Source organism: Leuresthes tenuis, unplaced genomic scaffold (assembly GCF_036924035.1).
Source record: "Leuresthes tenuis unplaced genomic scaffold, fLeuTen1.0.hap1 SCAF_24, whole genome shotgun sequence".
NCBI lineage: Eukaryota > Metazoa > Chordata > Actinopteri > Atheriniformes > Atherinopsidae > Leuresthes > Leuresthes tenuis.
The window spans coordinates 24,010,115-24,034,199 of NW_027325378.1; the positions used below are offsets into that span (position 1 = coordinate 24,010,115).

Here is a 24,085-nt window from a genome sequence, read left to right on the forward strand (position 1 = left end):
AAGGCAAACTGAAGTGTTGTCTGACTGCGCTGCTAACCACTGGACAGCAGAAAAATGGGCTAAGACTTCTTCTTCTGCACTGGAGTCCTTGTTATATTCATTTTAAAAAGCTTAAAAAAAGTTACTATGAGTTCTGGTATTCTGTTTTAACCAGCGTGGATGGTCTGGTCTGCTTTCCAGATGATGTCCCAAGACCAGACAACAAGCAGACTTAATTTGTGTTAACAGGGACAGAAAAAGGGAGAAAATGAAAAATGAAAAGTAAAAAATGGCATCCTTGTCAAAGCCAGCTACTCATTTGCCAAATGATAAGCCAGAACCTGAGAGTGACGACAAGCAATGTGAAATGAGAAGACTGTTAGTCACTAACTGCATCAGCTACTGGTCATTAGCACGTCTCTGCTAAACACTGTTACACTGAGGCCAGGAACCTACTGGATGGAACTGACCAGTCAGCTGATCTTCTCATTGATGGAAGTCAAATGAATTTACTGACCCATATTGAGGCCTTTTATACTGGCTGCGCACCTGCTTGCATACTCTATATATTCTCATGAAGGAGTCTGCGAATGGAAATATATCTCACTAGAAGTAATGCCTTTTATTCATTGAAGGTTTCGATTGTACTCAAAATAATCAAATGGTTTAAACAAAACCACTCGCTTTGGTTAGTAAACCAATAGCCAGTGTTTCCAGAGCTTCTCTGGCCAAAACGAGACTGCACCTCAGCGTTCACAGTTCACTGTGATCCCTTCACCCTGCCCAGTAAAGAAGTGCATCCTCCCTACTTTTTTTACCACCTCCATGTCTCCCCCTGCCCTCCCTCAGGTCCTCCCTGTAACTGTCCGGATCGCTTCATCCCAGTGTGTGCCTCAAACGGCCGGACCTATCCCAGCGGCTGTGTGGCACGCTGCATGGGATTCAAAGATAATCAATACGTCTTCGGCCAGTGCCACCTCAGCAACCCCTGCGCAAACAAGACCTGCCCGAGAAACCAGAGGTATGCTCAGAAAACAATCAGGGCATGGATGTATGACCTATCAAGATCTGTCCCATTTTCCTCTCTACTTTTTTTCCCACCGCTTCTTTTTGACTGACAAGCAGGTTGTTGTTTTAGGTGCATCTGGTTCTGCTAAGCAGGCCTCGTGATTCCGTTTCAGTAACAGATCTTCATCTCCCCCAGCCTCCGCTCCTCAGCCTCCCTGCATTCCAACCATGTGCTCTTCTGCTTTGGAGGTTTTTATAGTCAGACAGGAATTAAAATCTAAAAGAATACAGATGACTTGTGTTTCATCTCGAAAGTGTTCTGTGTCAAACTTCGATTTGAAACAGGTCGAAATGCCGACGTTTTACTGGAAGGACAGACTTCAGTCGCTGAGACATTGCTCTAAAGCGCATTAAGTAACTGACACCTACAGGTTTGATGGCTGACAGGGTGATGAGACAGAGACAGGTAAAGTTCAACAAGACTTGGGCCATGAAGCAACAAGTTGAAAGTCTAAATGGTAAAATTCTCAAGGAGTTTATCAAGGTTGTCAGTGGTCAGGCATAGGTAACAAGTGACATTACAAACAAGCTGCTGGAAGAACTTTAGCTTCAGAAATGAACTCCGGTTCTCTGAAACATGAGTGAGGTATCTCACAATGGGACACGGCCCAGAAGCTCCTTTACATCGCGCCAGTTCTGACTGACAGACAGAAGTAACGTCCGCTCCTTAGAGGAGGGACTTCCTCCTACGATAAGAGCGTGAGGTGACCTTCTATCTTCGGTCTGGGCCAGCACACCTTTTCCTCGCTCCAGGAAAGGTACCTCACTCGTGTTTCTGAGAACTCTTTCAACGTTTGTTTCGATTTATGGGATGTAGAGACTCCCGTATTGCCAGACCAGCCATTTCTCCCTGGGCCTGTGATTGTAATATTGCGTTGAAACGGGGAGGAACCCTTGATTATAGTCTTTATTACCCAATCTGATGCCCCGACACTGCTTTGCTAGCAGACAGAGAGGCGTTTGTTTTTGCGTCCTCGGGTTGCATGGTGAGCTGAGTGGCTGCAGCGTTCTCCGTGCCCGTTCCAGTAAGAGGGCTGACCTGGTGACGCCACGGCGCCCCCGTGTGGCCTCATACGCAGCCGCTCAGCCCCGTCCTGTCTGACACTTTTAGGGCAAGCTTACCCCACGACACTTACTTAAAAAAAAAAATTTTAAACAGACATGGAGCCCTTGGCTCACAGAACAGAACATTTCTTAGTCTCCCCGAGAGCTTCAGGCCACTCAGTGCCCAGCTTTGCAGCTGCCTTTAAACAAACTTCATGCAGGTCCGTTGTCGCAGGTGATTTGGGGAGTCGCTGCACGTGCCACCCGTAGTAACTGACTTTGCACGAAGGGCTCGTCTACCTCGTCTTCTTCAGACCCAAGGCTGATGGACCGATGAATCAGATTCAAGACCCATGCCACCGAGCTTCAGATAGCTGTCAGTGGTTGCCTCAGCCAGTTCCCGTAGGGATGGCGTCTCCCTGGACGCTCTGCGTCAGCTCCTGTGGGGGGGGGGATGGCTACCCCACAGGGTCCGCTGCTGACAGACTAGCTTGGCAAGCCAGTCTGCATTTGAGGCCCGTATAATGCTCACAACTAGCTGGGGATGCTAACGCATCCGGGTGGTGTTGCAGCCCTAAACACGTAGCTCCAGCAGCTTGGGTATCTGCTCACACATGCATGCTTTCTCTGGCATTTTGAATTGCCTCGTGTACAAATTGTGCTCCATATAAACTTGCCTTGCCTAGATTTTCCTGTTTCATGGTGAGGGAAGGTTCAAGCTCCATGTTTTTTTTCAGTTCCAGTGAAAGCATTGAGCAGCCAATATGGTGGCTTGCTGTAGCAGCTGATGTTTAGTGACAGCCCAGCTATTGAGACTCAGAGTGACTGTTCAGTTAGCTCGCTCTGTGAAAGATTTAGCTGGTGCTTTAGCCGTTCCTGCCGGTGTTAGAAGTGCTAAGAGGTGTGAGACAGAAGAGGAGAGGTCACTTCTCAGTCAGAACTGGCGTGATGTAAAGGAGCTTCTGGGGACAACACATAGTGTCCTGTAGTGAGATATGAAAGTTGAAAGACTTTACGTTACCAACCGCATTGTTCCAATCTGATTTAAAACAGTACAGGTGCACTAACTACCTTCTTGTGTGAGTCATTTGTATAGCCAATAACAACAAAAAACGTCCCATTTCTGAGACGACTCGGAAGGTTAAATTCAGACACAAGAATAGTTCTGAAATGGAAGCTGTTGCAGCAAATTTGTGGATGACATTTAGCCCTTGAGGACAACAAACATTATTCAAACTATATAGGACTAGTTTGAGAAGGACAAGAAAAGTTAGACAATTTTAGATGGGTTTTGCTGTTTTAGTGGCATCCTCACTCATGTTGTGTATCCACATATCAGAATTATATCCAGTCAAAACCATATTTTGAAGTGAAATGAATTGGATTTCTGTGTCAACACATCCCTAAACATTTGCCTCTTTCAACACACACACACACACACACTTCTCTGTAAACTCTCTTGGCTATCTGTTCAAAGGCTCAACACTAACACTAATAAGTGGAGGTATTGGAACACACATTATTTTAAAGTCCTTTGCTTAACTCTGAGCAGAAAGATGCAGCAAGTGGGCCAGCCAACTCAGATGTGCTCAATACCTGATTGGTCTGGAGACCTGGTGGTTACTATGGAGACAAGAGCAGGTTTTTGTACTCCTTTGAAAGGAGAAAGTTTGCTGCGGTTGCTTTGCTCTCTTATTGCAGTATTTTTTTCAAAATAATTATTTCTGTGTGCATGTGTACGGCAGAGTGGTAGATATGTGAACATAAAGCTTCTTAGTTAAATACACAGCGTGAAGTTGGATTTTTTTTGTACATACACATGGAATACATGAGAATGTTTGTGTCTGTGTATGTTTTCAGGTGCATCCCAAGGCACCGTGTATGCCTGAGCAACCTGTCAGACTGTCCCCAGTACAAGTGTGTTGGCCGGCCGGCAGCCTGCGATAGGAACAGTTTGGAGCCGGTCTGTGATGCCGATGGCCTAACTCACCCCAGCCTGTGCCACCTGCAGCAGGCTGGGAAGACGCTGGCTTACACGGGACAATGTCAGGTAGAGAGTGCAGGCAGACGGGCTCAGAGACTGCTTTCTTTATCTTGGCAATGACTAATTACTGAGTTCTAACCTACACCTTTTCTGTGCTCCACCAACCCAGAGGCAAATTTTCTGCAAATAGGCAGACAAATAATCATGGTGATTTTGTCTCAACTTGTCCATACCAAACTATCTTGACAGTCAGAGTATTGTGTCAGGAGTTCATAATTGATATTATCATTCAGTCTACAGATACTGATCACAGCCATAACATTACAGCCACTAACGAATAAAGCCAGTAACACTTCTCATCTGGTTACTTTGGGGGATGCTATCTGTACTAAACTTAAATTTCAGGCAAGAGTTACCAAAGTGGCATGACACCTTTTCATTTTAGATGACTTTGCAGCAGATATTCTAAACTGTATTTTTTCTTGGGCGGTTAAACGTAAACCGGTGGAGGACAATGCTTTATGTGGAACTGAATGTACAGCACAGTGTGTAAAAAAACATGCTCTAAGAGTGCGTTTTTTCTCAGAGCAATGCACATGAATTAAAAACTGTCCACAGGAGGCCTGCAGGAAGCCGCAGAAAGTTTGTGGACATAACGGTGAGACCTACAACACCGTGTGTGAAGCCTTCTCTGACCGCGTGGCTGTTGACTATGAGGGCTCTTGCCGCGCTGTCGGGTCTTTGTCTGACATGGCTCCTGAATCGGCGTGCAGTTCGGTTTCCTGTCCACCAGTAACAACACCAGGCTGTCGCCCCATCACCCCACCTGGTGAGTGAAGGAGCGCCACACTGTATATAAAAAGGTTCTAGAAACGCTGCCTAAACTGTGACCTCTGACTCTTTTCCAGGGGCCTGCTGTCCCATATGTGCCAGCATCCTCCAGATCCTGTGGAGCAAAAAGCAGATGAACACGTTCTCAAAGGTATGAAGGAGTCACAGTTCAGCTGTCGTGTTTATGGCACACTGTCCACTTCCGAATCTGGTGATGTTTCACCATGTATCACATGGTGGGGTGTAAATTCCTCAAAGTTCAACTATATGTTTTTGTTCAGAGCTTAAGTCGATGATGTTATCAGAGAATATACTTCATTGAGATGACCATGATAGGTTTTTACTCTGTATCTGGAGGATGTAATTGCGTGAGCGTTCCACTTGAGGGGGCTACAAATCCAAAAAGCCCACAGTACCCTCACATGTGGACTGTAAATCTGGTGTAAAGGAAAAACAGCATTTTATTCACGTAGAAAAAGAAGAAAAACTGAATTTAAGCAGGAACTGTTTACTGTTGGGGAGTAAAAGCAGGACTGGGAGTGTCCCAATCAACAGTATTTTTACACCATGCTGACGATGAAGGTGAATAAAAAGCTATTGAAGGTATGAAAATATACCCAAACACTGTAAATATGTGTTATTCCTGTGTAACTAAGAAATGTTCAGCAAAGTTTGTTATCAATGACAACAATCAAGATTCAGGTTTTCATGATACAGCCACCGACGATGGTAGTTTAGCCACCGCACCGTGGCAAAAGCTCTACTCTGGAAACAAAAATTACATAGAACATTAGTTCTGTCTTATGTCTGTCTTCTATTTGCATATTCTTGAAATAGCCAACATATTGCAGTTCTGTAGTTCTTAACCAAATTTCTTAGCGGGGCAGTACATTCATCTGACTACGACTTGGGATTTTCTTGCAGACTTTTGGTTTTTATGCAGCAGAGCCTCTTAAAATGTTTGAAATCTGATTTTCTTATTTTTTTTCCAACCAAAAGCAGCTACGGTATGTAAATTTTTTAAAAGATTTCCACCAATGTTTTTGTTAGAAGCAAGGATGCCTTTGTGGTAATCAAAATGTGACTTTATTTATATACTTTTTCAGCCTCTTTAGATGTAAGCCCCCTATTGGGTGATAGTCAACTTGAAAATAATCCTCTGCATAAGCACATCATAGTAAGACTTAGCATTAAGCCTTTTGATACCAAATACAAGCAGAGTTGACTTGATCTCCTGCCAGTAGATGTGGGAGAGGAACTGTTACTGGAGTAAAGTGCCACCATAGCTCAGCCTGCTAAGAGAACCACAGCACTCTGTGATCCTGCACCTGCTGATTTTAGAATCCCACTTTCCTAATTTATCTTTCACTTTGTCTTTCTCTGTTGAATTCAGTCACCAACAAAAACTTTACAGTTGTGATGAAAGCCCCCGAATGAGAAAAAGACAGAATCGAAGCCACATTAGGTGACAACTCCAAACACTAGCAAGCAGCTTTGGTCACCAGTGGAAAACAGAAACAAACCTTCGTTTAAGGCTGAAGCATGAGCAGTTTGTTGCAGAGATCACCTGTTTATAATGGTAAATCATGAACATTCACAACCTGGTTTTCTGCATATACACCAGCATGCTGTCTGATGTCAGCCTCAGTGACAGCATCATGTCGGCTCTGTTTTGTTCTGGGTGAGCAGTACTAACCGCTGCTACCAACTCTTCTTATCAGTCTGGTACTTTAACAACACTCAGATCAATTATTTGCAATTATTAAGTGCTCAAAGATATATAAAGATTTAAAGCTCCAGCTCAGACCACTTAAAACTTCTTTGGACTACTACAAAAATGCAGACAACCAACAGTTCCTAAAAAGAACTCGGGACTAACTTTATAAGCTCAAGGTTTTTGAAAGGGCAACAACTTTATGGAAAAAGTCCAACACCCTGCTGGCTAATCAGTGATGTGGTGTCATTGTTCAGCCAGTATTACCCACAGCTGAAGTGCTGCACCATTATACGGTCTGACCAAAAGAAAATGGTATCATGTAATTCACAAGGTGTCGAAGGACAAACTTTGTGGAAAAAGGTGTCAAATGGGTGTCAAGCCAGAGTGTCCACAATAAATAAGCTTCGACCTATTCCATTATCCATTCTATGCACCTTCTTATGTGGCTTTTGGTCATAAGGAACAATTTGTGGCAGCGCATCATAGCACCCAACAACAACAGCAGTTTTTGACACCAAAGGGATTATCGATGGCATGGCCCGGATTTGTTTTAACACAGGGGGAAATCACATAAATGTATGGAGATTTTAGGGTGAGCATGTTAAAACATAACTACAAATGCACGTTTAGAAAATGCACGAAAGCTCTTTTAGCCCCCACGACTGGTAAAACTGAACGAACTGATTCAAAACATGATTACATCATTCAATAATACAAGAGTATGACATCCCTCCAGGAACTTCCAGACTTCATATAGCCAGAAGCATATGATAGTTCTCAGTAGTGGCTTGCACTGAAACTGGCCCCAACCCCACCTGCTACTTGTAATTTGTTACTAAACAAATTGATTTTCTTCCATTTTTCTTCCATGTATTGAGAAGCTGGGCTCGGTTGGTAGCTGTTTTCACATTTCACATCCATTTGTGCTTGTAAAGGCTTCCTGTTTTGATAGAATGGAGAATTCCGGAGGACCAATCTCGTTGTTGCTCTCTCCTTATCTAGTTCAGAGTTCCAGTGAAACTTGTTATGTTACAACAGAAAAAAAAAAGCGTCTGCAGCTTGATAATTACCATCAAAAATATTTTGGTCATGCTCGCTGCTCATTTGCATTCCACCCCAAATGTCTGGGCAGATAAGTGCTTTGGTTAAACATCTCAGTTGATGCACATTTCTGTCTCTTGGTCCAGCTCAGTCTGTCTTTCTGTTTTTTATGATTCCCATGGAAAGAGGAAAAGTTTACTTTGTAGCTGATAGATATATATGCATCGATGTGTCCATATTGTGTTGGTTGTAAATAGGTATGTGTTCATTTTGAGCTTAATATTTCTAACTCGAAACCAACTCAGTTTAAATGCAAATTATAATAGAATAATTTTGATCATTTTAATTGATGCGCAGCTGTGTAATGAGGGTTGAATTGACAGGTGTCAAGTGCCTCAGGTGTGGAGAGTTTGTTGTGTTTCTCAGGTTATTTCCTCTTCATTGCACCTCTCTGAAGCTCTGAATCTCCCTCCTTGCTGCCTTGCTCTTAGCCTTCAACCTTTACTTTTCCTTGTGTTGTTTATCTTGTTGCCAAGCATCTCTAGGACCACTGCAGCTGTGTTGTACATCAGCTTATTGGTCTCTGTGATGGTCCCAGTAGTTATAGTATGTTGTGCTACTTTCGCATCTTCAGAAGGTATGTTGCCTCTTAGCCTCCCAGTAACCAGGTTATTCATTATCTTCCATCTCAGATCAGCTGCCCTTGTGCTAAGGCTATCGGGGCTTTTTAATGGGGCTTGGTACTCATTCTCCCCCTGACCTGTTGTCCTGGCTCCCCCTTGCCGTAGCATCTTTGTTGTACCTCATCTCTAGTTGTGATGGAAGATTCCGTTTCCGAACATTAGAACACTGGGTCAGAAGTTGTTTCTTGGATAGTTTAGATGTTGTGTTTTTTAATAGTATCCATTGGTCCCACATCCTCTGCATATATCCCCTCTCACTGGGATTGCTGGAGTAGTAGAGTTCCAGCAATGTGAGATTGTCCACTCTTTTTGATGAATGTCTTGTTCCAGTAGCCTACTCACCATCAGTACATCCTGTCACCTGTCTGAGGTTCTGTCATGGCTTCAGTTCTGTCTCTCGCTCATATTAATATTGAGGTTGCTGAAGGCATGCCTTGTTACATATATACATTTACAATACATGTAAAATATACCTCTTGATTCTTAGATTTAAAAAAACATCACCTTGGTTGAGCAAACGCTGACACTTGGAGCATGAAAGAGCTGTTTTTTCAGTGTACTTGACATTCAGTACTTGTTAGTTGAGATTTTTAAATGGTACTTGAGAGTAAGACAGCATCATTTATGTAACTTTTCCTGTCTTTGGTGTTCTGTGTGCAGCTGAATAAGAACCAGCCGGTGACCATCCACAACATCCTTCAGATCCTGCGGCTTCATGTCTCTGTACCACAGTGTGACGTCTTTGGCTACCTAAGTATTGACCACCAGCTGGTGGTCCTCATCGTCCCAGTGGACCACCAGCCGACACCATTGCAGGTAACGCACACTTGTGATTTTAAAAGCCCACACAAATAGATGGATTATTTTGTTTTTTTTTGTTCTCTTATAACTTTTGCTCTTCACTGCAGTGTGTTACGTCTCAGTTTCTTAAGTGTGTGTGAACATTTAGTTCATGGTCATGCTGGGAAAAGCTCATTTTATCTGTCTGTTGCATAGACGCATTGGCGTTCTATTGAAAAGGAGTTGAGCTGTTTATGAATGTGTTCCATAAACTATAAAATATAACAGAGGCTACAGCAGCGCAGTCATCATAAGCAACACAGGCTTGGAGATTTGGCCAATTATAAGACGGGCTCACCACCCATGGGAGGGGCCAAGGGGGTCGGGTGCGATGTGAGCTGGATAGCAGCCGAAGGCAGAGGCCTTGGCGGTCTGATCCTCGGCTACTGAAGCTAGCTCTTGGGACGTGGAATGTCACCTCTCTGTTGGGGAAGGAGCCGGAGCTGGTGCGCGAGGCTGAGCGGTTCCGGCTAGATATAGTCGGACTCACCTCGACGCACGGCTTGGGCTCTGGAACCAGTCCTCTTGAGAGGGGTTGGACTCTCTTCCACTCTGGAGTTGCCCGTGGTGAGAGGCGCAGAGCAGGTGTGGGCATACTTATTGCCCCCCGGCTGTGTGCCAGTACATTGGGGTTTACCCCAGTGAACGAGAGGGTAGCCTCCCTCCGCCTTCGGGTGGGGGGACGAGTCCTGACTGTTGTTTGTGCCTATGCGCCAAACAGCAGTTCAGAGTACCCACCCTTTTTGGAGTCTCTGGGGGAGGCACTGGAGAATGCTCCTACCGGAGACTCCCTCATTCTGCTGGGGGACTTCAATGCTCACGTGGGCAATGACAGTGAGACCTGAAGGGGTGTGATTGGGAGGAACGGTCCCCCCGATCTGAAACAGAGTGGTGTTATGTTGTTGGACTTCTGTGCTGGTCATGGACTGTCCATAACGAACACCATGTTCAGACATAAGGGTGTCCATATGTGCACTTGGCACCAGGACACCCTTGGCCGCAGTTCGATGATCGACTTTGTGGTTGTATCATCGGACTTGCGGCCATATGTCCTGGACACTCGGGTGAAGAGAGGGGCGGAGCTGTCAACTGATCACCACCTGGTGGTGAGTTGGCTCCGCTGGTGGGGGAGGATGCCGATCAGACCTGGCAGGCCCAAACGTATTGTGAGGGTCTGCTGGGAGCGTTTGTCAGAATCCCCCGTCAGAAGGAGCTTTAACTCCCACCTCCGGCAGAGCTTCAACCATATCCCGGGGGAGGTGGGGGACATTGAGTCTGAATGGGCCATGTTCCGTGACTCCATTGCCGAGGCAGCTGATCGGAGTTGTGGCCGTAAGGTGGTCGGTGCCTGTCGTGGCGGCAACCCTCGAACCTGCTGGTGGACACCAGTGGTGAGGGAAGCCGTCAAGCTGAAGAAGGAGTCCTATCGGGCCTTTTTGGCCAGTGGGACCCTGGAAGCAGCTGATAGGTTCCGACAGGCCAGACAGGCCGCGGCTTCGGCGGTTGCTGAGGCAAAAACTCGGGCCTGGGAGGAGTTCGGTGAGACCATGGAGAACGATTTCCGGACGGCCTCGAAGAGATTCTGGTCCACCATCCGGCGTCTCAGGGGGGGGAAGCGGCTCACAGTCAACACTGTTTACAGTGGGGACGGGGCTTTGCTGACCTCAACTAGGGATGTTGTGAGTCGGTGGGGGGAGTACTTCGAGGAACTCCTCAATCCTACCAACACGTGCTCGGAAGAGGCAGAGTCGGAGAGCTCGGAGACGGGGCCTCCCATTTCTGGGGCTGAGGTTGCCGAGGTGGTCAAAAAGCTCCTCGGTGGCAAGGCCCCGGGGGTGGATGAGGTCCGTCCTTAGTTTCTCAAGGCTCTGGATGTTGTAGGGCTGTCTTGGCTGACACGCCTCTGCAGCATCGCGTGGACATCGGGGACAGTGCCTCTGGACTGGCAGATTGGGGTGGTGGTCCCCCTCTTTAAAAAGGGGGACCGGAGGGTGTGTTCCAACTATAGGGGTATCACACTCCTCAGCCTCCCTGGTAAGGTCTATTCGGGGGTATTGGAGAGGAGGATCCGTCGGATAATCGAGCCTCGGATTCAGGAGATGCAGTGTGGCTTTCGTCCTGGCCGTGGAACAGTGGACCAGCTCTATACCCTCGGCAGGATCCTGGAGGGTGCATGGGAGTTCGCCCAACCAGTCTACATGTGTCTTGTGGACTTGGAGAAAGCGTTCGACCGTGTCCCTCGTGGAGTCCTGTGGGGGGTGCTCCGGGAATATGGAGTGCCGGACCCCTTGATAGGGGCCGTTCGGTCTCTGTATGACCGGTGCCAGAGTTTGGTCCGCATTGCCGGCAGTAAGTCGGATACGTTTCCGGTGAGAGTTGGACTCCGTCAGGGCTGCCCTTTGTCACCGATTCTGTTCCTAACTTTTATGGACAGAATTTCTAGGCGCAGCCAGGGCGTTGAGGGTGTCCGATTTGGCGACCTCAGAATCGGGTCTCTGCTTTTTGCAGATGATGTGGTTCTGTTAGCGTCGTCAGGCCGTGACCTTCAGCTCTCACTGGAGCGATTCGCAGCCGAGTGTGAAGCGGCTGGGATGAGAATCAGCACCTCCAAATCCGAGACTATGGTTCTCAGCCGGAAAAGGGTGGAATGCTCTCTCCGGGTCGGGAATGAGATCCTTCCCCAAGTGGAGGAGTTCAAGTATCTCGGGGTCTTGTTCACGAGTGAGGGACGAATGGAGCGGGAGATTGACGGGTGGATCGGTGCGGCGTCTGCAGTGTTGCGCGCTCTGCACCGACCCGTCGTTGTGAAGAGGGAGCTGAGCCAGAAGGCGAAGCTCTCTACTTACTGGTCAATCTACGTTCCCATCCTCACCTATGGTCACGAGTTGTGGGTAGTGACCGAAAGAACAAGATCGCGAATACAAGCGGCCGAAATGGGTTTCCTCCGCAGGGTGTCTGGGCTCTCCCTTAGAGATAGGGTGAGAAGCTCAGTCATCCGGGAGGGGCTCGGAGTAGAACCGCTGCTCCTCCGCATTGAGAGGAGTCAGATGAGGTGGCTCGGGCATCTGGTTAGGATGCCCCCTGGGCGCCTCCCTGGGGAGGTGTTCCGGGCATGTCCCACTGGGAGGAGACCCCGAGGGAGACCCAGGACACGCTGGAGAGACTATGTCTCTAGGCTGGCCTGGGAACGCCTCGGGGTCCCCCCGGAAGAGCTGGAGGAAGTGGCCGGGGACAGGGACGTCTGGGTTTCTCTACTCAAGCTGCTGCCCCCGCGACCCGACCCCCGGATAAGCGGCAGATGATGGATGGATGGATGGATGATAAGACAGTTTCCATATCAGCAATCATGTGACAGTGGAATTGTGTGGGATCATACCCTCTTTCTGGCATAAGAGCGCAAGAAACTTTGTCATCAGTTTTTAAGATTGGAGACTGAATTTGTTAAACAAGATAAAATCAGGCGGTGGCATCAAATTCTAGGTTTGTTTATATTCTCTAAATACAATAAAGTTGGTATGTGAAGATGCTGAAAATAATTTTCCTCTGGCTTTTGTCTGTTAAAGGTTTGAACATTTGAACAAATGACAGATTTATGTTTTAATGCAGTTTACAAGATTTCCCAACAACTCACTGTGTTCTGAGCTCAGGGGACGCTCATTTCTCTCCATGTTCAGTGTTTTATCTTCAGCCTCCGATTTCTTTTCTCACTCACACTTTAAACACACGAGTGCAAACAAATCTGTGTTCAGCTCTGCTAATTATGTTTCTGAACATAAATATTCATGATTGGAGTGATTGTGGTAAACTGTGGGGGACGATGCATCTGTCTCCTTTACTGTCTTACTGAGCCTCGCTCTGATCTTGCCCTCAGTTTGTTGTCATGATATTCTGCTGTTTATGTGGCTGTCAAAAGCCACAGATATGTTTAAGAAGCAGCAGCAGCAGGTCAGTGGCTCATGGGACGCGGTTGGGACCCCCCTTTGGACATGAAATCTTCATCAGAAGATTTTTCACGCCTGGTGGCTTGCACTGAAACGAGGCACCTGATTGGCGTATTGAAACTTTTGGCTTCAGGGCTACAAAATGATATTTTCATTCAAAATGTTTGTTCCATCTGTTTTCTATGTAATTAATAGCTCTGCAGGTACTAAGAGACTGAACGCAGAGACACTCGCATCACTTGGTAAAGTAAAGTGGTAAAGTCATCTTGTAAAACATCATCTTGTCCCCACCAGGTGCTAAAATTAGATTAAAAAAGAAAAAAAAACTGAAAAGTACAGTAATGCATGAAAACTGACTCTTAGTTATTATTCATTTATTTGAATGAACTCAAAATGCACAGGGAGTATGTGGAAAAACTAAATGTGCTCCATGATTCAGCAGCTTGGAGAAACGCCATGAGCGGCAACACATTAAAGCAATCATTATCTTGGACTGTTCTTCCTGTCAACGTGGCTTCAGTTCAGAGACGTTTGCAGCATTTGTTTATTCACTGCTCTCCCCTCAAGCATTTGGCATGGAGCCTATCCCGGCTGTCATTGGGCGAGAGGCAGGGAACACCCTGGGTACCCTGGGTCCCCAGTCCATCACAGAGACAAACCAGACTCACTCTTAGGGACAATCAACTTAACATCCATTTAAAAAAAGTAAAACTACTGTATGCTTCTAATCTTTGGTACATCCATCCATTTTCTATACCTGCTTAATCAAACTGTAGGGTCGCAGGGGGGCTGGAGCCTATCCCAGCTGTCATTGGGCATAAGGCAGGGTACACCCTGGACAGGCGGGCAGTCCATCACAGGGCCCCACAGAGACAAACGACCACACACACACACTCTTTGGGACAATTTAGAGACGCTGATTAAACTACCATGCATGCTTTTCGACAGTGGGAGGAGGTCAGGGTACCCAGAGAGAACCCACGCATACACGGGGAGAACATGCAAACTCCACACGGAAAGGTGCTAACCACCACACCATAATGAGAATAAACAGCATGAACCTTGAGAGAGTAAAATCACACACACTCCAAACAGCATCACTGTTGGTGTCAAATAAAAAGTACATATTTTAGGGACCTTCGTGAAGAGAGCGATGAATGAATGTTCTATTCAAACTGAGACAGATTGGATTTTGTTTTGCAAAATCCAGCAGAGTTTGCTAAGGCAACTATTTAGTGGCAGGCATGTCTCACCAGTTATCCCTTCCCAGTCACCAACCAACACAAACGTGTTCTTTTCATTCTTCTTTTTGGATAACATTTCTTTATTTTGTGTTCATTTCCACTCATTCAGGGGAGAGAAGAAATTTAATACTTTTAGTGGTTTTCAGGTGATATTTTGTCCTTAACCTAGCAACGTTTTTACTTACACCTTTCTTCACTTATTTACTTAGCCTACAACTAGTTGCAGTTGCAGTAGTTTGGAAATGTCACTTAGGACAAGTATTCCCAAAGAATTCCCAATCATGTAATTGTAATAGGCGGTTGTCCAATAACCGGAAGGTTGGCGGTTCGATTCTTCTGCAGCTAACCAGCATGCACGTGCTCTTGTTGATACACCCGAGTTTGTCCTAGTTCAATCCAGTGTATAATCCAGTGATTGGGTTTAAAAACACCAAAGCACAGCTGTGCTCCATGCGGGTGTTTACTGGCTGACTTTTAGCTGATGCTGCTGGTCGCAGTCTGACTTAATCCGACACCAGAATCAGTTCAGTGCAGTAAAAAGGACGAGGGTTGAAAAGAAAACAATAGAATGAAGAGGACAGTGAAAAACCAACATCTGATTTAAAAGAGGCCATAAATGTCTTTTATGCATGTATTTACCTGAACCGAGAAAGAGAATGCCTCTAAATCATCAAACCCCTCCATCAGCTGTGTTATCAGCAGCCCCACTTGACTCAACAACAGAAACACGAAGAAAAGACGTTATCTCTAAACTTTAGAGATAACGTCTTTTCTTTAGAGTCTTTAGAGTCTTTTCTTTAGAATCTAAAGTATTCTTACAGCTGAAGAAAGAAGCTTTAGAACAACTGTGTGAATGGGGATTTTTTTTGCAGAGGAAGCTGTTAAACAATTTGGTACAGCAGGGGAACATAACGTTGCCATGGGATGTACGTATCAGCGCTCTCGTTCTTTTTTTACTTCCAGCTCATCTTGTCCAGGTGAGCAAAACAACAAACTCTGTGACCTCAACGCAACAGTGCTTTTGAAGATGAAAATGGACGAGGTATAAATACTCTGAATAAACCATTTACCACGATCGAAGTGAGAGGACCGGCTGTGAGGTTCTCCCTGTCTGGTGCCTCATTCCCAGTCCAAACTTTGGAACAGGAATCCAAACACGGTGCAGCATATTCTGCAGCAGTGATAGTGACACACTTCATCTCTTTTGGTTCCAGTGCATATATGCATATGATTTTTAAGGAGCACATTAACAAAATGATTTTTCATCGTCTTTAAATCACCACATTTCCACTGGACGACCTTAACCTTTGCACAGTTACTGCTTTCTCCTTGATGCCCCAGCAGACCAGAGTCTAACCCCCCCCCATGTGTGACCTGTATGCTTTTAACCTAATAACAGGTTGAGCGCAGTGTCTGCATGCCTCTTGTAACTCGGGGGCTCAGGCCAGTATTAACATTGTGGTCACAGCTGGGTCAAATAGCAAAAAGCAGAAAAAAAAGAGCTGATGGTTGTAATGAGTTGATTTAAAGAATACGATTAAAAGTTCACGATGTCTGAAAAAACATCATTTGTACTGTCAGAGACATTAGAGAGAGAAAGGGAGTCGTGTAGCATAGTTTCCTCTCAGTATTTCATTGTGCCAGGAATGATTGTGCCTCTGCAGGCTTCCACTTCAGAGTATGCGAATGCTGCCTTTGTGTGATGCTTTTGAAATAGTCGACAACAAAAGCTTTATTTTCATTGATCAGTCAGAACGAAAACAAATGCATTCGGTATTCCATTCCAAGCATCGTGTCTACTCCCTCAAGGTTGATTCAAACCCATTTCAATCAGTTCCTCTTGTCTAGTTTCCGTCTTTTGAGGACTATAATGCGCCAAAACGTGAGGAACTGAGTTTTCTGTTAATCGTTAATGCTGATTAACAGAGTAAAAAAATTAAAATTAAGATAATAATCCTGACTGCGGCTTAGTGAGGACAACAGTAAACAGTCGGCGTGTAATTTAATGGAACAGATGCACTTCACGGGTGCCGTCTTTTCTTTCTGAGAAGTCCTCAGGTCCTTCGATGTCTGCAGTGACACGATGTGCACGTTTTATCACACTATCATTGAGAGTGCACTGTTCTATGCTGCTGTCTGCTGGGGGAGTTGCACTATAGACAAAAACTGTAGGCGCCTGGACAAACTGGTGTAAAAGGCTGGTTCTGTGGTAGGCAGAAGGCTAGACCCTCTCTGTGCTGTGGTGGAGCAACGGAGGAGGAGGAAATTATATTCTGTTTTGGAGAACAATAAACACCCTGTCCACAGCATCCTGGCAGGACAGAGGAGCAGCTGCAGTGAGAGGCTCATCTCACTGCCCCGCAGGACTGAGAGGTTCAGGAGGTCCTTTGTCCCCACAGCCATAAGGCTTTTTAACAGTCAGTGGGGTTACATGTGGGCCATTGGATCGGATTAATGGCTAAATTACAATAAGATTGAGTTATTCAGTTCATGTAGACACCTTAATCTGACAAAATCAGATCGGGTTACTCGTGATCAAATTAAGACCCTGAGATAACTCGATCCAAATGCCCATTGAACATGCATGTAGACGACAGTGGATAGGATCGAGCGCTCTGCGTATGCTTGAGATTTTTTCCCGGGATCGTCACTTGGAAGTCGAAGGAGACGATATTACTGTTGTTGTCGCTGCCATCGGAAAGAAACAAACAACGCGATGGAGAATGCGCCGTTGTGCATCGTGTTTGTGCCATAAACAGCTCATCACAAATTAAATGTAGAGGGACGTAGCTTCATCTCGCTCTTCTTTCGCCATCTTTCTTGAATACCTTAGTTTTGTTGTTGGTGGTGGTAGTGGTGAAAACGTCAAATGTGACTTTATTAGCGATAGTTGAAATGGACACAGCGCCACCTATTGTACTGGAGTATGACATGCTTTGTGCCAGTGATTCCATTCATTCACCGCCATATATCCAAGGATAATTACCCTTGCTCAGATAAGGAGCATAACCCAACTATAGCTATCATTGAGTTAATGCCATCATGTGAAGTCACTGAGTGACTGCTGACATCTTTTTCTCTAATTTAATGAATGAAATACCAAATTTATATATTCATTTATTATTATTTTTAGTAGTAGTTAGGGGTGCAACGGATCAAAAAAACTCACGGTTCGGATCGTTTCGCGGATCGGATCAGCAAAAAAAAAAGACAAGACAAATAAACATAAGTTTGGTCTTTTTGTTTATTAACACTTTTAAATGATTAAATTAGAATATGTAAAATCATCTTAATGTGCACAAGGCATAATATCTTATTTTAATATAATTAATGAAAAACAACTTAAGGCATATTTCCGTCCTTTAACCGAATTTGGCCTTATGTCTGCACCTATAAACACACCCATAGCGTTTCTGATGGCTTTAACCCGATTGTGCAACAAGGGGCTGCATAATTGCCGCGGTGATATGCGGTTGTTGAGCAGCCTTCGTTTTCACTCCTGTCAGTGAAACACCGGGGTGATGTTGCTTCAAATATATGGCCATGCTTGATGTGTTTCCACTGTCATTTGATGTGCCACAGTGCCTACACACCGTCACGGTTTTATCCGCTAACCTCTTTTCCCCATACAGAGGACGTAAATGACAGGGCGTTCAAACTGTTCCTCCGCTCGCCATGAGTGGACTGAGCATGCGCAGAACTTTTTTTTTTTTTCATAAATCAATCCGCGGATCACGTGCGTACCGAACCGAAGATATTGATCCGAACGATCACGGATCAATGATGATCCGTTGCACCACTAGTAGCAGTAGTAGTAATATTCTTCTAATATACAATCATTGTAAATAGTTAAAAAAAAAAATTGATCTACTTGACTAATTTGAATTTCCCCCAGTGGGGCATGAACAAAGTATTTTTCTATTCTACTTTATTCTATTCTTTTCTATATACCACCACAGCAAACTATTATGAAGTGTTTCTGTGCTGGTTGACAGAAACGGTTGATAGAAACGTTCAAGGCAGCATAGCCAAACAACATCTGGATATTTTGTCCTATATTACTGTTCATTGATATATACTCTTTGTAGAACAGGTGTATAAAAGCTTATATCACACTCGATGAGAATGACACGTGATTTATTTCTTCTTTTTTTTTTTTTTTAAGCACATGTATCATGCCCAAAAAAACCTCAGTTCTGAATAATAACCAGTTCAGTTAACGAGTCGTGACATGTTTGGAACAACCAGTGGACAAGAAGACTGAAAAAGAGGCAGATGATTTCAGGCGCAAGAACAATTAAAGAAAGAGAGAAAGAAAGAGCATTCAAAACCCACAACAATGAGCAGTCTTAGCAGTTGAGACAAGCTTCCTCTGCAAGGCTATTAGTTTGGACTGTTACTTAGCAACAGCCTCTCAGCTCCTAATTAACAGATTCTGAGATGGGCTTACATACTTTAAATATTCCTAACCACGTCTGAATGTTGTTCATTTTGCACTTATTGTTTGAATTGTAAATAGAAATAATGATAATGATGATGATATTTCAAAAGCACAGCCGATAAACTTCATCCTAAAGTACAGAGCGACGTTTCGCCGGCTCTCTGCGAATTCTGAATACGATTTAAAGAAATTACAACAAAAGGCAGCTTATTGGTAAAGTGAAGGACTTGTCAAACACTCAGAGAGGACTCTGTCTGAAAGAGAAGAGCTGACTGAGGGTGCGTCTGAAACATCTCTTTTTTTTGTGATTTATCTTCCTCACAGTGTTTGCTTCCACTGCACACGTCAGCTTTATTATGCCAGGGTGCTGTGATCAAAATAACTACATTATAATGGGGTCATTACAAAGTACATTCCTTTAAACGTGTACGACGACCTCCTCTCCGTGTCTGTTTTCTCTTGGCTAACCATTTTCTAGTCAGCAGACACATTTTTTTGAGGTGAGGTGCAAAGATGGATCTGTGGGATGACACTAAAGTTGGCAACTGCATGACAAATGTTCTCAACTTTAGTGTCATCCCACAGATCCATCTTTGCTGCTCTTTCAGTAGCAGGTCTCTGCTGAAACATTTCCCAACCTCAAACCTCTTGGTCATCGGCTCTGACGGTCCACATGCCAGTACACTGAGGTGCTGAGGTTCTTTTTAAGGTATTTCTTTGATAACAATGACATGTACTGTTAGTCCTCTTTGAACCAGGTCCAAATCCACATGACACCGTGTCAAGATTGCTGACTCATAGAGAGTAACAAAGGCCCAGTTTGACTTTAACGTGGGCGCGATTCTTCCCTGAATTCCTTTTGTTTGTGAAAATGTGAGGCTTGGAAGTAATACGTATCTTGACATTTCAGATTTTCTGTGTTCAGCTGTGACAAGCAGGAGTCTGTGATTACTTTAAGGAAGCAGAGCCTGCTTCCTGAAGCATTTTTTTTCATAATAGCTTCCATGTTGGTGGTCGGATTGGGCGTGTAATTTCGATATTGGGTGTTTTAGGTTTTGTTCTAAAAAAAAGTGCATAAAACAGATGTTTTAGAAATGTTTTAGGGTTTCTGGTGATGGCTTTAGGGGTCCCATACAACAGGAAATTTTACTCCAAGCAATAAAGTGCATTTGCAGTCGTCCTAAATAAACACTGTTATCTGTTCAAAATGAGGTAGGCTGCATCACACACAGCCAAATGTGGGCAACATACAGGACGGTGACATTCCTGCAGAAGCCTAAGTTAGATTAGATTCTCTGTGCCAGAAAGCTCTGTTTGTGCACACCTGCTGATTTACTTTGAGTCTGTGTCACATTCCCTCCAACGCTTTAAGTTCATTTCTGTGTTGCAGTGACTGCATCTGAGCACTGAGCTGTCCACGTTTGACGCCATCACTTTTGATTTATGGCAGCTGCTGTGTGTTTTCTGTTTGATGGAGATGAAACCATTGCGTCATTACTTTGTCCACATAATGAAAATTTGCTTTGGCATTTTCTAAGATGATTCTGCAGTCAGCTCTGCAACAAACAGCTCTCTGTGAGCTTCATCTGGTCAGCATAACGGGGAGAACACTCTCACCCCCTTCGGTTACTCACCTCCACCCTTTATGAAGCTGTAGTGTTTTAATATCTGAGGTCATTGGTTTTGAACATGTGACTCATCCAAAACACGTAACCAACCACTTGTGCGCAGAATAAGATGTGCACATCAATTTGCTTGGATCCAAATGTTTAATGTGAATTGATTGAAACTCGAATTCTCAAATGAGTTTTGAAAAAAGACAAAGAAACTGGGGAGTGCTGCAGTGAAAGTCAGATCGTTCTTCTTGTGTTTTCCAGATTGAAGCCTGCAGTAAGGAGGCTGAGAAAATCGATTCCCTCATCAACTATGCCAGCCCCACTTTGGTCTCCCATGTGCCCCTGTCTGCCTTCCTCACCTCCGACATCAAAACTTCCTCCATCCAGTCCTCCGGGGGCTCACTGCCCTCGCCTCTGCCCCCTGGCCTGTGCGTCCTGCTGGCTCTCCTGATTTCAGCAGTCCCGGGACTCCACCAGCTTTAAGTGCCTACTATTCGGACCCAGGTTCTCCTCAACGCCATCCAGGCAGCGATGTTGACAATCATTCCCTCTGAATCACCTGCGTTTTAAACAATCAAGCTGGTGGAAAAGCTGTTATTATGGAAAGCTTTTGTATGAACAGTATTAATTAGTGATAATTTACTCACTGGGTTTCCCTCCAGTGAAGTGTGTGAGTGTACATGTGTGTGTTTGACCTTTTAAGAAGCATTTGGCTTCATACCAACAGTGTTTATTGAGCAGTGCCAGCAGCAAACTCACCTCTGAAAACTGTTAAGTGGGAATGTAAATTTGATGACTCATTCTCTCTGGTGCCCAGGCTGTGGATGTGTGCGTCCAGTTGGAGGTCCAAGAGAGACGAGGGCAAAATATCCTCAATTGGCAGCACGGGTGTGGGATAAATTACTTGTAATTGTCTTTGCTGCACAGACACACACAACTGGTGTCACTACATCAACATGTCTCTGTTCACTGCGAACCAGACATCAGTTTGAGCCAGATTAGCATTTAAGTGAAGCCTCTTGTACATGAACGTACACAGTCTATACTCCAGTGTTTATGTGAGGTGTATATGGACCAAAAGGTATGAACCTCAAACCTCATCAGTGTTAGTGCCATGCTCGTGGACTGAGCCAGTTCCGGTGGAATTAATCCAGCCTCCAAAGTCAGCTCTAACTACTGACCAAAGTGCCCCACATCTGAACACATCAAAAGTCTAACACACATTTAAAATACTGACAAAATTTGGGTTCTGCCTTGTTTCACGCAGCAGTGCAGTGAAGCAGGTCAACCTGTGACTTTCCCTGCTGACATGAAGGTTTTTTTGCCAAAGCAACTGTGATAACGCTTCATCTGATGCGGCGCTCATATAGCGACATTAACACAAGCACATCCTGAGTGCTTGAAAGAATAGCAGCACCGACGGTTGTTTTTGCTCATGATGTGTCTTGTCACACAAACTCATCTGGACGTGTTTAAAAAAAGAGTGAGATTTAAGGTGATTTCCAAAACGAGCACAAAGTCATTCCCTCTGATTCTTACACTTCTACGGTCAATTAATGGGAAGATTATCCTCTCCGGGCATCTTGATGAAGATAATATCACTTATTTTAGTGGATAAAAATTTATGTTTTCCCTTCAAATTGGGAACTTGTTTTTGTCCTGATGAAAATTTGTTATACATCAGTCAGAAAACTGACTAACTAATGTATCATTTGATGAAGGCTCGCTCATGGAGTCTTGTACGCTGTTTAGCAGCCAAAGCTCGAGTCTGTGAGATCGGTGGTTAGAGCTAAATACCTGGAAATGTCACGATGAATTAAGATAGACATATCTGACCTTTTAATGAATAATCTGACCTTGATGATTGAATTTGGGAAAGTGCTACTTTATTGAGCTTAAACGATGGCCACGATTGGATACTCTTCAGTGAGCTTTATTGTTTATATTTTTTAATGTATTTTACTGCCATTATTATTGTAACAGGATTACAATCTGCAAGACGGATAATATATAGTGATATGTGTTGGTGCCTTCCTTAGTTAGTGTTCAGAGTGTGAATGAGGCACTGAAAGACGGTATTTTACGAGCACCACTTCTAACAAAGCGCTACACAGACGTTTCTCATCAGCCAGTGAATGGTCCATTCTGATATAAGGACGTGGTGAAGCCTGGACCATCAGTCCCTTTTTGTGAGTCCAGTAGTACTGAAAAGCATTAAAAGGGATGTGTTCTGTCAGTTCATGTGAGAAAGAAGCCATTAAACAACAAAGACAATCATTTTATCGCTGCCGACAGTCCACTTGAGGTAGAGAAGATTTTTCCACAGTATGCCTTGCATATAGTGTCTTATATGAAGTATTAATGAAAAGCAATAACTTGTTAAATGTCTGTTTGATATTGATCTAATAATGAATTTAAATACTGATCACCTATGTGCCATGTTTTTTAAACAAATAATTGTTATTCTTTTTTGCATGATGACAATTATGAAGTGTCTTTATTCCAGAATGTAGTACAGTGTGTGTTGTTCTGTCGTGTGTGTGTGTGTGTGTTTGTCTGTCTGCCTGTACAGCACAACATGTCCCCATCTCTAACAGTATTACTGTGCTAGGCAGCTCTGTAGCAGGGAATCCCCCCCACAGCTCCTCCTATCTATTACTATTTGTATTATTATTATCATTATTATTATTAATGTGAATATGGTTATAATTGTTTGTATTGTCTCTTGAGCTCAAATGGATTTTAATTATATTTCAAGATTTTGTATGAGGTCAATAAAATTCATCTTACATCAACAAAAAACTAAATGAAACTGAGACTTCACTTGCACTGCTTTACAGAAACATCTGCTCCTGATCAGTTATTTCTCAACGGAGAAGTAAGTCCACTTATTCACTTTCTCTCACTGAATAATTAACAATCCTCTGCGCATAGCCTGTAGAGCTTGTAGCTAGCTGGACATGTTAGCATATTTTTAGCCTAGCTTAAACACTAGCATCTGGGGAAATGCTAGCCTGCCTCATACAGAACTACACCATGGAGCGTCTCCTAACTTATTATTTTTCTTTGCTTTTTTTTTTTTGTTTTACGTAGACCTACAGTTTCTGGTTCAGAATTTTATACTGTCTTCTGTACATACTGGTATATATAGCATGGCAGTAAAGATTGGAAAGGAAAGGCTAATGCTACATGTCTGACAAAAAGTTAGTGTTCTCACTTTTTATTAAAACCTGCAGAAAAAAAGACAATATTCTTATTTTGCAGGACAGAGAGAGAGATTCGTGCTATAATATAGAAATAAAGAAAATGATTTTGCTCTCAAATGGAACGTGAGCTTGGGATCATGTTATGTGAAGCATATGAAATGCCCAGCATTTCAGTCTGAGGCCAAACTGGATCAGCTCTGTGAAAGAAAGATAGAAAGAAAAGTTTTTTTCTGAGTTTTTTATTAAATTTTATTTATTTATTATTTTTCTCTTTAATTTTTCTTTTTTTAACCACACTTTGATACATGGGACTCTCACTCATGGTGGCTTATTGCCAGTTATCTTAAAACTTTGTTGGCCACAGAAACGCTGCGAACCACCTCTCATATTGTCAGACTTCATGGCTTTCCTTTCGGCCCTCTTCATGTAAGGACAAAAAGTTTATTTGTT

The 24,085-nt window shown here is 44.1% G+C and overlaps 1 protein-coding gene across 1 annotated transcript in view; it reads left to right on the forward strand.

The window, feature by feature from the left end:
- Positions 1 to 21,887, forward strand: part of reck (reversion-inducing-cysteine-rich protein with kazal motifs) — a 59,025-nt gene extending 37,138 nt beyond the window's left edge. The window contains exons 16-21 of the mRNA XM_072378134.1: positions 829 to 1,000; positions 3,952 to 4,141; positions 4,694 to 4,904; positions 4,984 to 5,057; positions 9,008 to 9,163; positions 20,691 to 21,887. Coding sequence (XP_072234235.1) covers positions 829 to 1,000; positions 3,952 to 4,141; positions 4,694 to 4,904; positions 4,984 to 5,057; positions 9,008 to 9,163; positions 20,691 to 20,912 — 1,025 coding nt within the window. The 3' untranslated portion in view covers positions 20,913 to 21,887. The remainder of the gene's footprint in view (positions 1 to 828; positions 1,001 to 3,951; positions 4,142 to 4,693; positions 4,905 to 4,983; positions 5,058 to 9,007; positions 9,164 to 20,690) is intronic.
- Positions 21,888 to 24,085: the final 2,198 nt, after the last annotated feature.